The sequence below is a fragment of the Hippopotamus amphibius genome, chromosome 9 (genome assembly GCF_030028045.1).
Source record: "Hippopotamus amphibius kiboko isolate mHipAmp2 chromosome 9, mHipAmp2.hap2, whole genome shotgun sequence".
In the NCBI taxonomy this organism is placed as follows: Eukaryota; Metazoa; Chordata; class Mammalia; order Artiodactyla; family Hippopotamidae; genus Hippopotamus; species Hippopotamus amphibius.
Genome location: NC_080194.1, coordinates 101365557 through 101380710, shown reverse-complemented (window position 1 = coordinate 101380710; position 15154 = coordinate 101365557). Strand labels below are relative to the sequence as shown.

The 15154-nt window shown below is 40.6% G+C and overlaps 2 protein-coding genes across 2 annotated transcripts in view; one reads left to right on the top strand and one right to left on the bottom strand.

The window, feature by feature from the left end:
• The window catches only part of ATM (ATM serine/threonine kinase), a 211345-nt gene extending 210077 nt beyond the window's left edge, over nt 1-1268 (top strand). The window contains exon 66 of the mRNA XM_057750326.1: nt 1223-1268. The gene's annotated coding sequence lies outside the window, so the exon portion shown is untranslated. The remainder of the gene's footprint in view (nt 1-1222) is intronic.
• Nucleotides 1-15154, bottom strand: part of C9H11orf65 (chromosome 9 C11orf65 homolog) — a 91488-nt gene that overhangs the window by 41482 nt on the left and 34852 nt on the right. The window contains exon 3 of the mRNA XM_057750341.1: nt 9422-9514. Coding sequence (XP_057606324.1) covers nt 9422-9514 — 93 coding nt within the window. The remainder of the gene's footprint in view (nt 1-9421; nt 9515-15154) is intronic.

Sequence of the window (15154 nt, the reverse complement as noted above, 5' to 3'; positions counted from 1 at the left end):
ATACTGCTGTGTTTTATGTCAGAGAGTGTTCTGCCTATGTTTTACTCTAGACGTTTTATAGTATCTGGTCTTACATTTAGGTCTTTGATCCATTTTGAGTTTATTTCTGTGTATGGCGTTAAGAGAGTGTGCTAATTTAATTATTTTACATGTAACTGTCCAGTTTTCCCAGCACCACTTGTTGGAGAGACTGTCTTCTCTATCGTATATTCTTGTCTCCTTTGTCATGGATTAATTGACCATAGGTGCATGGGTTGATTTCTGGGATTGCTTTTTTTTAAAATAAATTTGTTTATTTATGTATTTATTGGCTGCATTTGGTGTTCATTGCTGCGTGGGCAGGCTTTCTCTAATTGTGGTGAGTGGGGGCTACTCTTCATTTTGGTGTGTGGGCTTCTTATTGCAGTGGTTTCTCTTGTTGAAGAGCATGGGCTCTAGGCACATGGGCTTCAGTAGTTGTAGCACATGGGCTCAGTAGTTGCAGTATGCAGAGTTAATTGCTCCGAGGCATGTGAGATGTTCCCAGACCAGGGATCAAACCCATATCCCCTCCATTTGTAGGTGGATTCCTAACCACTGCACCACCAGGGAAATTGTGTAATCCTTGAGTTCTTTTCATCAGCACCTTATAGTTTTCTGAGTACAGATCTTTTGCCTCCTTGGGTAGGTTTATTCCTAGGTATTTTATTCTTTTAGGTGTGATGGTAAATGGGATTGTTTCCTTAATTTCTCTTTCTGATCTTTTGTTGTTAGTGTATAGGAATGCAAGAGATTTTTGTGTATTACTTTTGTATCCTGCAACTTTACCAAATTCACTGATGAGCTCTAGTAGTTTTCTGGTAGCATCTCTAGGATTTTCTACACGTAGTACCATGTCATCTTCAAACAGTGGTAGTTTCACTTCTTCTTTTCCAATTTGGAGTCCTTTTATTTATTTTTCTTCTCTAATTTCCATGGCTCGAACTTCCAAAACTATGTTGAATAAAAGTGGCAACAGTGGACATCCTTGTCTTGTTCCTGATCTTAGAGGAAATGCTTTCCTTTTTGACTGTTGAGGATGATGTCAGCTGTAGGTTTGTCATATATGGATGGTCTTTATTATGTTGAGGTAGGTTCACTCTATGCCCACTTTCTGGAGAGTTTTCATCATAAATTGGTGTTGAATTTTGTCAAAAGCTTGTTCTGCATCTATTGAAATGATCATATGTTTTTTATTCTTTAGTTGGTGGATGTGCTGTATCACACTGATTGATTTATGGATATTGAAAAATCTTTGCATCCCTGGGACTTCTCTGGTGGTGCAGTGGTTAAGAATCTGCCTGCCAATGCAGGGGACATGAGTTTGAGCCCTGGTCTGGGAAGATACCACATGCTATGGAGCAACTAAGCCCACATACCACAACTATTGAAGCCTGCATGCCTAGAGCCCATGCTCTGCAACAAGAGAAGCCACTGCAGTGAGAAGCCTGTGCACCACAACTAAGAGTAGCCCTCGCTCACCACAACTAGAGAAAGCCCATGTGCAGCAATGGAGACCCAACACAGGCAATAAATAAATAAATAAATAAATAAATAAATAAATTTATTAAAAAAAAAGAAAAATCCTTGCATTGCTGGAATAAATCCCACTTGATCATGGTGTATAATCCTTTTACAGTATTGCTGGATTTAATTTGCTAGTATTTTGTTGAGGATTTTTGCATCTATGTTCATCAGTGATGGTGGCCCATAATTTTCTTTTTTTGTGGTATTTTTGTCTGGTTTTGCATCAGGGTGATGGTGGCCTCATAGAATGAGCTTTGGAGTGTTCCTCCCTCTGCAGTTTTCTGGAAGACTTTCAGAAGGATAGGTGTTAACTCTTCTCTGAATGTTTGATAGAATTCGCCTGTGAAGCCATCTGGTCCTGGACTTTTGGTTGTTGGAAGTTTTTTAACCACAGTTTCAATTTCAGTACTTGTGATTGGTTTGTTCATATTTCCTATTTTTTCCTGGTTCAGTCTTGGAAGGTTGTACCTTTCTAAGAATTTGTCCATTTCTTCCAGATTGTCCATTTTATTGGCATATGGTTGCTTGTAGTAGTCTCTTATGATTCTTTGTATTTCTGTGGAGTCAGCTGTATCTTCTTTTTAATTTCTAAATTTATTGATCTGAGCCCTCTCCTTTTTTTTTTTTTGCTAATGAGTCTAGCTAAAGGTTTATCAAAGAACCACCTTTTAGTTTTATTGCTCTTTTCTGTTATTTTCTTTGTCTCTATTTCATTTATTTCTGCTCTGATCTTTATGATTTCTTTCCTTCTACTAACTTTGGGTTTTGGTTGTTCTTCTTTCTCTAGTTGCTTAGGTATAAGGTTAGGCTGTTTTTGAGACTTTTCTTGTTTCCTGTGGTAAGATTGTATTGCTATAAACTTTCCTCTTTGAACTGCTTTTGCTGTGTCCCATAGGTTTTGGATCATTGTGTTTTTGTCATCCTTCATCTCTCATTATTTTTTAATTTCCTCTTTGATTTCTTCAGTGATCCATTGGTTGTTTAATAACATACTGTTTAGCCTCCACATTTGTGGGGGTTTTTTTATAGTTTTTTTCTGTAATTTATTTCTAATGTCATAGCGTTGTGGCCAGAACAGATGCTTGATATGATTTCAATTTTCTTAAATTTATTAAGGCTTGATTTGTGACCTAAGATGTGATCATTTCTGGAGAATGTTCCATGTGCACTTGAGAAGAAAGTGTATTCTGCTGCTTTCAGATGAAATGCCTTATAAATATCAATTAAGTCCATCTGATTTAATGTGTCATTTAAAGCTTGTTTTTCCTTATTAATTTTCTGTGAATGATCTGTCCATTGGTGTAAGTGGGGTGTTAAAATTCCCCACTATTATTGTGTTACTGTCAAGGTCCCCTTTTATGGCTGTTAGCATTTGCCTTATGTATTGAGGTGCTTCTATGTTGGGTGCATATATATTTACAATTGTTATATCTTCTTGGATTGATCCCTTGATCTTTATGTAGTGTCCTTCTTTGTCCCTTGTAACAGTCTTTATTTTAAAGTCTATTTTGTCTGAGATGAGTATTGCTACTCCAGGTTTCTTTTGATTTCCACTTGCACAGAATATCTTTTCCCATTCCCTCAATTTCAGTCTGCATGTGTCACTAGATCTGAAGTGGGTCTCCTGTAGACAGCATTAATACAGGTCTTATTTTGGTATCAATTCAGTCCATCTATGTCTTTTGCTTGTAGCATTTAATCCATTTACATTTAAGGTAATTCTTGATATGTATGTTCCTAATGCCATTTAAAAAATTTGTTTTGGATTTGTTTTGGTTGGTCTTCTTTTTTACCTTCTTTTTGTGTTTTCTTCTCTTGTGGCTTGATGACCATCTTTAGGGTTATGTTTGGGTTACTTTTTCTTTTGTGTGTGTGTATCTATTGTAGTTTTTTGGTTTGCAATTCCCATGAGGTTTTGATATAGCAGTCTATATATGTACAGGTTGCTTTAAGTTACTGATGTCTTAACTTCAAATACATTTCCCATTTCCTGCATTTATACCTTCCTCTTCTCATGGTTGCTGGTTTTGATATCATATTTGTGTGTGGCTGATTTCCTACTTTTACTGTATGTTTGCCTTTACCAGTCAGCTTTCCCATTTGTGATTTTCTTGTTTCTAGGTATAGCCTCTTCCCCCCCCCCCCCCCCCTTTTATCCCACCTAGAGATGCTCATTTAACATTTGTTGTATAGCTGGTTTGGTGGTGCTGAATTTTTTTAGCTTTTGCTTGTCTATAACACTTCTAATTTCTCCTTCGAATCTGAATAAGAGCCTTAGTGGGTAGAGTATTCTTGGCTATAGCTTTTTTCCTTTCATCACTTTAAATATATCCTGCCACTCCCTTCTGGCCTGCAGAGTTCCTGCTAAAAAAATCAGCTGATAACCTTATGAGGGTTCCCTTATATGTTATTTGCTGCTTTTTCCTTGTTGCTTTTAATATTTTTGTTTGCATTTAATTGTTGTCACTTTGGTTAATATGCGTCTTGGTATGTTCCTCCTTGAGTTTATCTTGTATGGGACTCTGTGCTTCATGGAATTGAGTGACTGTTTCCTTTCCCATGTTAGGGAAGTTTTCAGCTACAATAACTTCAAATATTTTCTCAGGGCCTTTCGCTTTCTCTTCTTCTTCTGGGACCCTATTATGTGAATGTTGGTGCATTTGATGTTGTCCCAGGGGTCTCTGAGACTTTCCTCATTTCTTTTCATTCTTTTTTTCTTATTTTGTCCTGTGACAGTGATTTACACCACTCTATCTTCCAGCTCACTTATTTGTTCTTATGCCACACTTATTCTGGTATTGATTCCTTCTAGTGTATTTTTCATTTCAGTTCTTGTGTTATTCATCTGTTTGTCCTTAAATCTTCTATCTCTTTATTAAACATTTCTTCTATCTTCTCTGTGCCTCCATTCTTTTTCCAAGACTCTGAATCATCTCTACTGTCATTGCTCTGAATTTTTTTTCAGGTAGATTGCCTATATCCTCTTTATTTAATTGTTCTTGTGGGGTTTTATCTTGTTCCTTCATCTGCAACTTATTCCCCTGTCATCTCATTTTGTCTAACTTTCTGTGTTTGTGGTCTCCTTTCCTCAGGCTGCACGATCATAGATCTTCTTTCTTCTGGTGTCTTCCCCCTGATGGATGAGGTTGGTCTATGGGCCATGCAGACTTCCTGGTGGGAGAGACGGGTGCCTACCCTCTGGGGAGTGGAGCTGGATCTTGCCCCTCAGGTGGGCAGGGCCATGTCAAGTGGTGTGTTTTGAGGTGGCTGTGAGCTCAGTACTACTTTAGGTGGCCTGTCTACTGATGGGTGGGGCTGTGTTTCTGTCTTGCTGGTTGTTTGGGCTGAGGTATTCCAGCACTGGAGCCTGCAGGCTGTTGTGTGGGGCTGGGTCTTAGTGCCAAAATGGGGACCTCCAGGACAGCTCATGCTGATCAATATCCCCTGCGGGTCTCTGCCACCAGTGTCCTTGCCCCCACAGTGAGCTATAGCTAATTCCTGTCTCCCCAGGAGACCCCCCAAGACTCTTAGGTAGGTGTAGCCCAGGTTCCTATGGAGGTACTGCTTTGTGCTGTGTCCCAGTGCATGTGAGACCCTGTGTGTGCCCTCCAAGCATGGGTTCTCCTAGCCCTGTGAAGTTCCTGCCATCAAGTCCCTGGCCTTCAAGGCTAAATGCTCTGGTGGTTCTTCCTCCAGATGCCTGACACTTAGATTGTCTTGGAGGCATATTTTAAATTGGAAAGGTCCCTGTGTAGCCTGTGTAGGTTGAATATTTTTTGGTGCTATGGCTGTTTTTAGTATAGATGTCTGCCAGCTCTTTCATCACTGTATGCTGATCATTATCCCCTTGACAGCAGATGTGCCTGATGTTGTGGTGACCAGAGCCTGTTCTGGATATTGAACAGGACCTCCCCTTTGCTCTGTCACTGCCCTGCCAGGGTGAGATCTGCTCCCTACTTATTGGAGTAGATGCCCCCAGAATTGTTTCTTAGCTGTGTTTCTGATCTGTGGTGTGAAGTAGATGGCTTTGGAGCACCCTCGCTGGGAGAGAAGCCACTGAGTATTCCTCCTCTGGAGATATTTACCTGTGAGAGTGCTCTGTTTTGTTACCTTTTACCCATTGTGCAGGCTTACAAATTACACTGTGGTTGGCACTGCTCTCGGCCCCACCTAAACCATGGGTATGCCAGCAATTGGCCCTGGTGTCTCTCAGGTGTTGTTTTCACCAGGCCACCAGCATCAATCCACTGAGGTCAGGTCCCAGAACTGCAGTAATCATGCACCTTGACCCACTGTGGGTGCTATGGAGGCAGCTCAGACTCTGGCCTGGCCCAACCTCCATGTGTAGGTGGCCACAAAGTCCACAGCTGCTAAAGCTAGACCCATCTTGGCTGCAGAGCACTCACTGCCTGTTCAGACATTTGGCAGGTGCTGAGTTTGCAAAGCCAGTTGTGAGGATGTAAATCCATAGTTCACACAGCCATGAGGAGAGATTTCAGCTCCTCTTCCTTAGTCACGTGGCCCGTGGCACTCAGCTGTGGTTTCAGGGTCCTGGAGTGGGTTGAATAGCATCCCCCCAATTCATGTCCACCCAGAACCTCATAATGTGACCTTATTTGGAAATAGGGCCTTCACAACTTAGTTAAGTAGCTAGTAATTAGTTAAGGATCTTTTTTTTTAAGTTTTATTGAGATATAATTGACATAACGATAAACTGCATATATTTAAAATGTACAATTTGCTCTTTTTTATTTTTAGTCATCTACTTCATACATATTAGTAAAAACAAACAAAAACAAAGAAAAATCTACAAACAAGAAATGCTAGAGAGGGTGTGGAGAAAAGGGAACCCTCCTACACTGTTGGTGGGAATATAAAGTGGTACAGCCACTGTGGAGAACAGTATGAAGGCTCCTTAAAAAACTAAATATAGAACTGTGATAATATGACCCAGCAATCATGCTCCTGGTCACATATCAGGAGAAAACCATAATTTGAAAAGACACATGCACCCCAATGTTCATTGCAGTACTATTTATAATAGCCAAGACATGGAAGCAACCTAAATGTCCACTGACAGAGCAATGGATAAAGAAGTGGTACATATATACAATGGAATATTACTCAGACATAAAAATAATGAAATAATGCCACTTGCAGCAACATAGAAGGACCTACATATTATCTTACTAAGTGTAGTCAGTCAGAGATAAAGACAAATATCATATGATATCACTTATATGTGGAATCTAATAAAAAATGGTATAAATGAACTTATTTACAAAACAGAAACAGATTCACAGATCTCAAAATCAAAATCAAACTAATACATAACAGAGAGGAAACATGTGGGGAAGTGATAAATTGGGAGATTGATATTAACATATACATGCTACTGTATAGAAGAGGTAACTAATATGGACCTAGTATATAGCACAGGGAGCTCTACTTAACATTCTGTGGTGACCTACATAAGAAAAGAATTCAAAAAAGAATAGACATCTGTATATATGTATACATATATAATTGATTTACTTTGCTGTACATCTGAAGCTAACACAATACTGTAAATCAACTTCCATAAAAATTAAAAAAAAATAAAGGGTAGAAATTATAACAATGGAAGAGTAAAAGACCCAAAAATAAATGGTTACTTGATTTATGATAAAATGACATTGCAGAATGGTGTATAATGAATTGGATGTCTATATGGAAGAATATGAAAGTTGACTTCTCCCTCACACCATACACAAAAATTAATCCCAGGTGGGTTGTAGATCTAAGTATGAAAGGCAAATCAATAAAGTTTATATAATATATGAGAATATTTTCATGACCTCGGGGTGGAGGAAGTTTATACAAAAGTACCAACCATACAGAAACAGATTGATAAATTGGACTACATTAAAATCAAGGAGTTGGGGAAAGCGGATAAAGGTGTAGATGAAAGAAAACTGGCCATGAAATGCTAATTCTTAAAGCTGGGTGTGGTGTCTATGGTGGCTTATTACTTTATTCTTCCCACTTTTGTGTATGTTTAAAATTTTAAATTAAAAACATCAATGGAGGTCCAGTGTCTTAGAGTCTTAGACCCTGGTGGTCCGGTGTCTAACGCTCTGCCCTCCCAATGCAGGGGGCATGGGTTCGATCCCTGGTCAGGGAACCAGATCCTACATGCCTGCTGCAGCTAATATTTCACATGCTGCAACTAAAGAGCCCGCATGCAACAACGAAGATCCTGCACACAGGAACGAAATTCCCACATGCCACAACTAAGACTCAGCGCAGCCTAAATAAATAAGTATTAAAAAACATCAATAGAAATACTTTTTAAAGACAGTACAAGTCAAATCATTTAGTGAAAAATGATACATGTAAGACAGGTAACTGAAAAGGGGCTTGTATAAAGAGTACATAAAGAACAGGTAAAAACCAGTAAGAATAAGAGAGACAATACAGGTATAATAGACATGAAAAAAAGAAAAGAAGCTGTCAAGAACTCAGCTGATTTGGGAGGGACAGCACTGAACTGTCCGCTGTGGCAGTAGCTACTTACAATAACAAGCAAAAAAGGAAAGAATGCCTTTAATCACTTAACTTCAAAGTTAACAAGAGTCTGAAGAGCTTAAAACCAGAGGAAGCAAATTCTCCCCCTTCAGGAGGATGCCCTCTCACTGCTCAGGGAGTCCCTCACAAAGGCTCTGTCAGTTTTATGTGTGTGTATGTGTTTGAGGCAGGGGAGAAGTTGTGGGGGGAGAGTCAGAGTAAGCAGACTCAGAGTGAGGAAAGTGTCTTCAAGGTTTCCAGCATAAGGAGGTCTCAGCAGAACTGCTTGAAAACCTCTGCCCAAGACCTCAGATAAACAGACCTAGGAGCAAAGGCTTTGGGGGTTAGGACTGTAAAGATGCCTAAGAGCATGACCAGTGAGGGGCCTGAGTCCTTGACAGCAACTCCCTTCAGAGACCATAATGCACTGACTGTGCACCAAGTCTAGTGTGAGGTGAGGACAGCTTTCCCCATGAGTCCTGCCAGGTAAAGCCCTTGTAATTGCCTGTGGTCAGGCATGAAAAATCACACATAGAATTTTAACCAGGAACACAACTCCTCAGAAAGATGCTCAATTTCATTAGTAATCAGAGAAATGCAAATTAAAAGCTGGTGACATTAAGCGTTGCTCAGCATTAGAGCACCGAGAATTCCCAAACATTGCCAGTGGTGAATATAAATCAGTGCAGTAGCTTTGGAAAATAGTTTGGCATAGCCTTCCATCCAGCAATTCCATTTCTAGGTGGAATAGAAACCAAAAGAAATTCATGGGCCTGTTTGTCAGGAGACATGAATAAGAATAGTCCCAGAAGCAGCCTTTATAATAGGCTCAAACTAGAAAAATCCAAATATGAATCTATTGTAGAATGAATAAATAGCAGTATGCTCATAAAATGGAATACTACCATCATTTTTATGAAATGAATGAAATTTAGGTACACAAACAATGTTAAATGAACAAAGCTAGATACAAAAGTATACTATAGGATTCTATTTATATGTAGTTTTAAAACAGAGAAAACTAAAGTATACTAATAGGATGTAAAGTAGTGTTTACCTTTTGGAAGAAGGGAGTTGGCAGTGATTTGCAGGGCACCCAAAGGCAGTGGTTTGAAGTATGAAAACAGTACTCTGGTTGGTGGTTACACAGGGGTTTGCTTGTGATGATTCAGTTATTATAAATTTATGTTTTATGAACTAGAAAGTTCATATGTGTGTGATGCTTTAATAAAAAAGTTTAAAAAAAGAAATACAAGCACATTGAATTTATAAAGTAGCCACACATTTTTAAGGGGAGAAAATATGTTATTTCAATAAATAATGTCCTTACCTCTTTAGGATTAATATATCTCACTATCTGACGTGGCTCCCCTTGTCTTCTTATATTAATCAGACTTTTAAAGTGTTGGAATACAGCAACATTCTAAAGGTTCAAACACATAAGATTTTAGGGTCAAAACTGGGTTTTCTACCTCTAATTAGCTTTTTGCCTAATTAGGGAAAAATGAGTAAAAATCATAAAATAGATTTTACATATGTAAACTAGAATTTAGAAATATTATCCAATCAGGGTTTGCTTTGATAAGCCAGGCAATATTGGTATTATTCTCACAAAGAGTTTTACCCTTAAATTTGTAATTGAATATGGCAACTATAAATATAATATCCAAAACTTTGGTTGGGTCACTTTTGTATTCTCCAGAGTAACCTAGGAGAAAGACAAAATACAGACTAGTGGTTAAGAACGTTGAGCATGGCATAATACTGCCTGGGCTCAAGTGTTAGTACTGACTAGCTGTGTGATCCTGAACAAACTGCTTAACCTCTGTGCTCAGCTTCTTATCTAAAATATGGGAATGACAGTACCATTTCATACAGCTATGTTTAGGAATAAATGAGCTAACATTTGTAAAGCACTTAGAACAACTTCTGACACACAAAAAAGCACTCAGTAAGTATTATCCATTGTTATCATTTCAGAGTTCTCCTCATTCCTGCAGTAATTCCACTGATTTGCAAACCTATCTACTTTTCAATTAGTGCAAATTTAGTCAAACAACTGCAAGTGATTCTTCTGTCTTGGAAAGCTACCCTCTCCTCATACCTTCTCCCTCCCAAAAACATTAATAACTTTTGGTGAAAGTTCCCCACCCCCTCAGTTTGCTTATATTAAATCAAATCAAATAAACTCAAGTTGAAGTAGTCCACAATACCAATATGACAGCTTGAAGCCCTGCTGCAATTGTCCGTGGGAGATGGTGCAGCCCACACCAACACAAATGATATTCTTTCTGGAAGGAAGATGTAATTTTCTTAAATAAACCCCAAATTGAGTATTAAGAAAAATTTATGATGGTTTAAAATCTGAATAGTATCTTCTAAATTTGTAGATTCTTGTATCAAACCACCCTCAAATTTAGTGCCTTAAAGCAACGACCACTTTTTGTGGGTTGACAGGGAATTTCTGCTATCCTTGCTTGGACTCATGTATTTGGCTGTTGTCAGTTGCCAGATCAGCTGCAGTTGGGTGACTTAATATGGTCTCACACATATCTGGGTCTTCAGCTTGGACTGCTGCAACATCTGTGATGGTTCAGCTTCTCTCTCCATATAGACTTTCAGTTTAGAGTTTCTTCACAGCATGTAGGTTTCAAAGTACGAGAGAGAGAAAGAGAGACAGACAGAGAGAGAGACAGAGAGTGATAGAGAGTAGAAATTTCAAGGCTTTTCAAGGTCTTGTCTTGGAAGTCACACAGCATCACTTAGTTTGAATTCTATTGGTCAAGTAACAGGAAAGAACCAAATCTGACTACATGTTGGATCTGTTTCTTTTACTTTACCCTTTGCTTTCCACTGCTTTGTTCACTAAAAGGATACTGTCTATATATAATGGCCTGCCTCGGGGAACCCTGTCCCTCTATCTGAATGTTAAACCAAAGTGCCTTTGTTCAGGGAAGCATCCTGACCCTGTCCCCCTGTGGATGGCTATAAGAAAGAAGAAAGTAACACATACATCCCCTCCTTGAGGCTGGGCATTCCAGGGGACATTTACAAAACTTATGGCCTTTTTACTTTACTTCCTCATCTCCTCCCCATCTCTGTTCTATAAAAGAAACTGGCATCCAAACCCTAATAACATGGTTTTTTGGAGACACTAGTCTGCCACCTTCTCAGCCTGCTGGCTTTCCAAACAAAGTTGTATTCCTTGCCTCAACACTTTGTCTCCTGATTCATTGGCCTGTCATGTGGCAAGCAGAGCGAGCTTGGACTGGGTAACAGTCAAACTCAGGACCTAGCAGGCTTCGGGAGGCCTCCTTTGCACACTCAAGTGCAAAGTGTGACCCATAGGAAGTTCCATATATAGTATACAGCCCCACTCAGGGGTGGCTCTGAAGAGAAGTACTTATAGGGAACAGAACTTCAAGCAGCACACCTGCTGTATACTATGCCTGGAAGAAAAGATGGCCAGAGGTACAGATCTACAGATAAGCAATAACTGATGGTTTGGGTGGATGGTCAGGGATTTGGAAAGAACATGGTTAGAAAACTGTTGGGGGAAGACATCAGACCCCTCCAAATGGGCACCGAGTGTGAAGGTATTTGTGTCCTGTGTTGATTCTCACCAAAGATCAATCTCAGCAGAGAAGAATATCAAGTGGGTAAGATGACACATTCCTTGGAGTCAGTCAGTCTTTTTTCCTAGCCACTGCTCTCCTTGCCCAATGGGCTCATGAACAAAGTGGCCATGGCAACAGGAATGGAAGAGTGGAGGTTATTCACGGGCTCAGCAACATGGATTTTACTCACTATATATGGCTACAACTACTGCTGAGTGCCCACTTTGCCAAAACAGAGACCAACACTGAGCCCCTGACATGGCATCATTCCTTGAGGGAATTAGCCATCTTCCTTGTGGCACATTGAATATGGAAGGGGCAACACTTTATTCTCATTGGAATTGATACTTTACACTCCTGGGTACACAATACTTCTACAAAAACTACTATCTGTGTACCTTCAAAATGTTTTGTTCACTTGTCATTATATTCCACATAGCATTGCTTCTGATCAAAGAACTTGCTTCAGAGCAAATGTAGCACATCAGTGGGCCTATGCTCACGAAATTCACTGACATTACCTTGCCCCCCCACCCTAAAGCACCTGGCCTGGTGGAATGGCATTTTGGAGATTCAGTTACCGTTAAGAGTTCCAGTGACAACACTTTGCAGACTACAGTGATGTCCTTCATGTTATAGAATATGCTCTGAATCAATGCCAGACAGCATTTATGAGTTTGAAAATTAAAGGGTGGAAATGAAAGTGGCTGCCCCTAAATATTATCTCTAATAATTCACTAGTGAAAATTTTGCTTACCGTCTTTGTACCTTTGGATTTTGTGGATATAATGGTCTTAGCACCCACAGGAGGAATGTTTCCACCAAGGTACATACAACAGTTCCACTGGAATGGAAGCTGATACTGTCACCTGGCCATTTTCAGTTCCTCATGCCAGTGAACCACCATACCAAAAAAATGAGGGGGGTCTTTTTTTTTTTTTTTTTTAAGGTTGTAATTGCTTTTATTGGGGCAAGCACCGCAGGCCCACCTTGGTTGGGTTAGTGTTCTGCCCTAAGAGGCAGCTGAAGTCTGGCACCTCCACCCGCCATCTATCTGGGTTAGTGGAACATGCAAAGCTCAGTCAGAGGGTGGAGGCAGGGGTGGAAGCCACCAGGGCCCGGGGCTGGATGGAACAGGGGCGGGTGGCACCAGGCTGGACTGCCTTGTCTCCAGGCCCCACACAGGGGCTGAGACTCCCTTGGAGATGCAGGCAGGCAGCACCCACCGTGGGGTTCTGCAGGCTCCAGGGGACACTGGGCCCATAGTGGGGAAGAAGCCTGCAGAAACCCAGCCATGCCCAGCTGGCATGCCTGAGAGTTGGGCAGTGCCGAGCCTTTCACCAGGAGGGTCTGTCTCCCACCCCAGGTCTGGGTACTTTAGGCCTGGGGTGTGAAGGGGGACACAGAAGGCACTTACTAGGGGGCTGAGGCTGGAAGGCTGGAGCCAGAGGCTCGGGGTCTCAGGAGAGAGCAAGGGGGTGGGGCGGGGAACAGAGCCTGCAGCTCTGCAGCAGTCAGGAACAGGCTGGGACCCGACCCAGGCTAGCTGGGGCTGCAGACTGGACTCTCATCTGCTCGTGAGGAAGGGGCTTCTCTGAGCAGCCTAGAAGGGACGGCTGACCCAGGACTCCCGCCCTCCCCAGCAAGGCCCACTGAGGAGCAGATCAATCCTAGAGACAGGAGAAAATGCTGGCCCTGAGCACCCTGCTACTGGTGGGGCCGATGCCCACTGTCCCAGCAGGTAGGACTCGGGGTTGGGGTTGGGGATTGGGCGGGGCTGGCCTACAGGGTTAGGGTAACCTCGCCCAGACAGAACCCCCCTGGAGAGATGGGAGGGCTGAGTTGGGGGCCCAGCTCTGGACCCTCCAAGGCACCTGGCTGTGGTGAGTGGCAGGTAAAGAGGAGCAGGGAGGTGGGGGGGGGGGGGCGAGGCGGTCTGTGGGGCTGGACTGGCCCTGTCCGAGGGGGTCTTATAAGTGGAAAAAGAGTGCATATAAGTGAAAGAGGGGACAGAGGAGTCAACATCAGAGTGATGTGATGTGAGACACACTTGGTAGATCACTGTTGGCTTTGAAAATAGAAGGAGGATGTGAGCCAAGGAATGTGGGCAGCCACTAAAGGCTGGAAAAGGCATGAAAACAAATTCTTCCCTAGAGCCTCCAGAAAGAACACAGCATTGCTGACATCTTGATTTTAGCCCAATGAGATCCATTTCAGAGTTTGGCCTCCAGAATTGTATGATAATAATTTTTTGTTGTTTAAAGCTACTAAGGTTTTGGCAATTGTTATAGCAGCAGTGGGAAATAAATATAAGTGCTTAACCTTATATCTAGTATTTATATTATAAGATATCATAGGTGGAGTAGGACTCAGCAGGAAGAGAAATAAAAATGATTGAAAGATAAGTAAAATTACTTTGGGGAAGAGGGTTAGTTTGTTTCAACCTATATGAGGGATAGTTGTATCATGTTAGATGGAAGCATAATTTTAATATTGCATTATTTGGAAGTTAAATATGGTTAGAAGAAGTGTGTAATTATGCTAGGGTAACAAGGCGGGGGGAGAGGAGGACTCTGCTGAATTATTGTATTGTCAACTTAATCAAGCAGGACAAATAAATGAAAAGGACACATAGGCACATCAAATTTAAACTGCTACAAACAAAATATAGAGGCAATTTGAAAGCATCCAGACAATAAAAGACACGTTACTTTCAGGTTGAAAGAGTAAAATTAGTTCTTGATTTTTTTTTTTAACAGAAACCATGGAATCCAGAATAGAATGGAATGTCATATTTAAGGTGCTGAGGGGAAAAAAAAACTCCAACAATGTGACAACTTAGATTTCTATCACGTTGATAGCATTCTTTAAAAACAAAAGTGAAATAAAGATGTTTTCAGACAAACAAAAACTGAAAGAATTTTTCACAAGAGATCTGCCCTACAACAACTACTGTTGGGAATTCCTTATGTTGTAGGAAAGTAATACCATAGGGAAGCACAGAACTGTAGGGAGGAATGATGGTCCCTGGAAGGTGTAATTATCTGGAGAAATAAAAATGAATACTGAAATTAAAGAGACATAAATAAATGGGAAGATATACCATGTTCATGGATTGGAAGACAATATTGTTAAGATGAAAATATTACCCAAAGCGATCCACAGATTTAATGCAATCCCTATCAAAATCCCAATGTCACTTTTAAAAGAAATATAAAAGCACATTTGTGTGGAATCTCAATGGTCCCCAAATAGCCAGACACATCCTGATGTCAAAACTTACTATAGAACATTTTGGTATGGGCATTAGGACAGACATAAGACCAATAGAATGAATAGAGAACCCAAAAATATACTCTTACATATATAATTGACTTTGATAAGGGTGCCAACATTATTAATGGGGAAAGGACAGTCTTTTCAACAAATGATGCTGGGAAAACTGT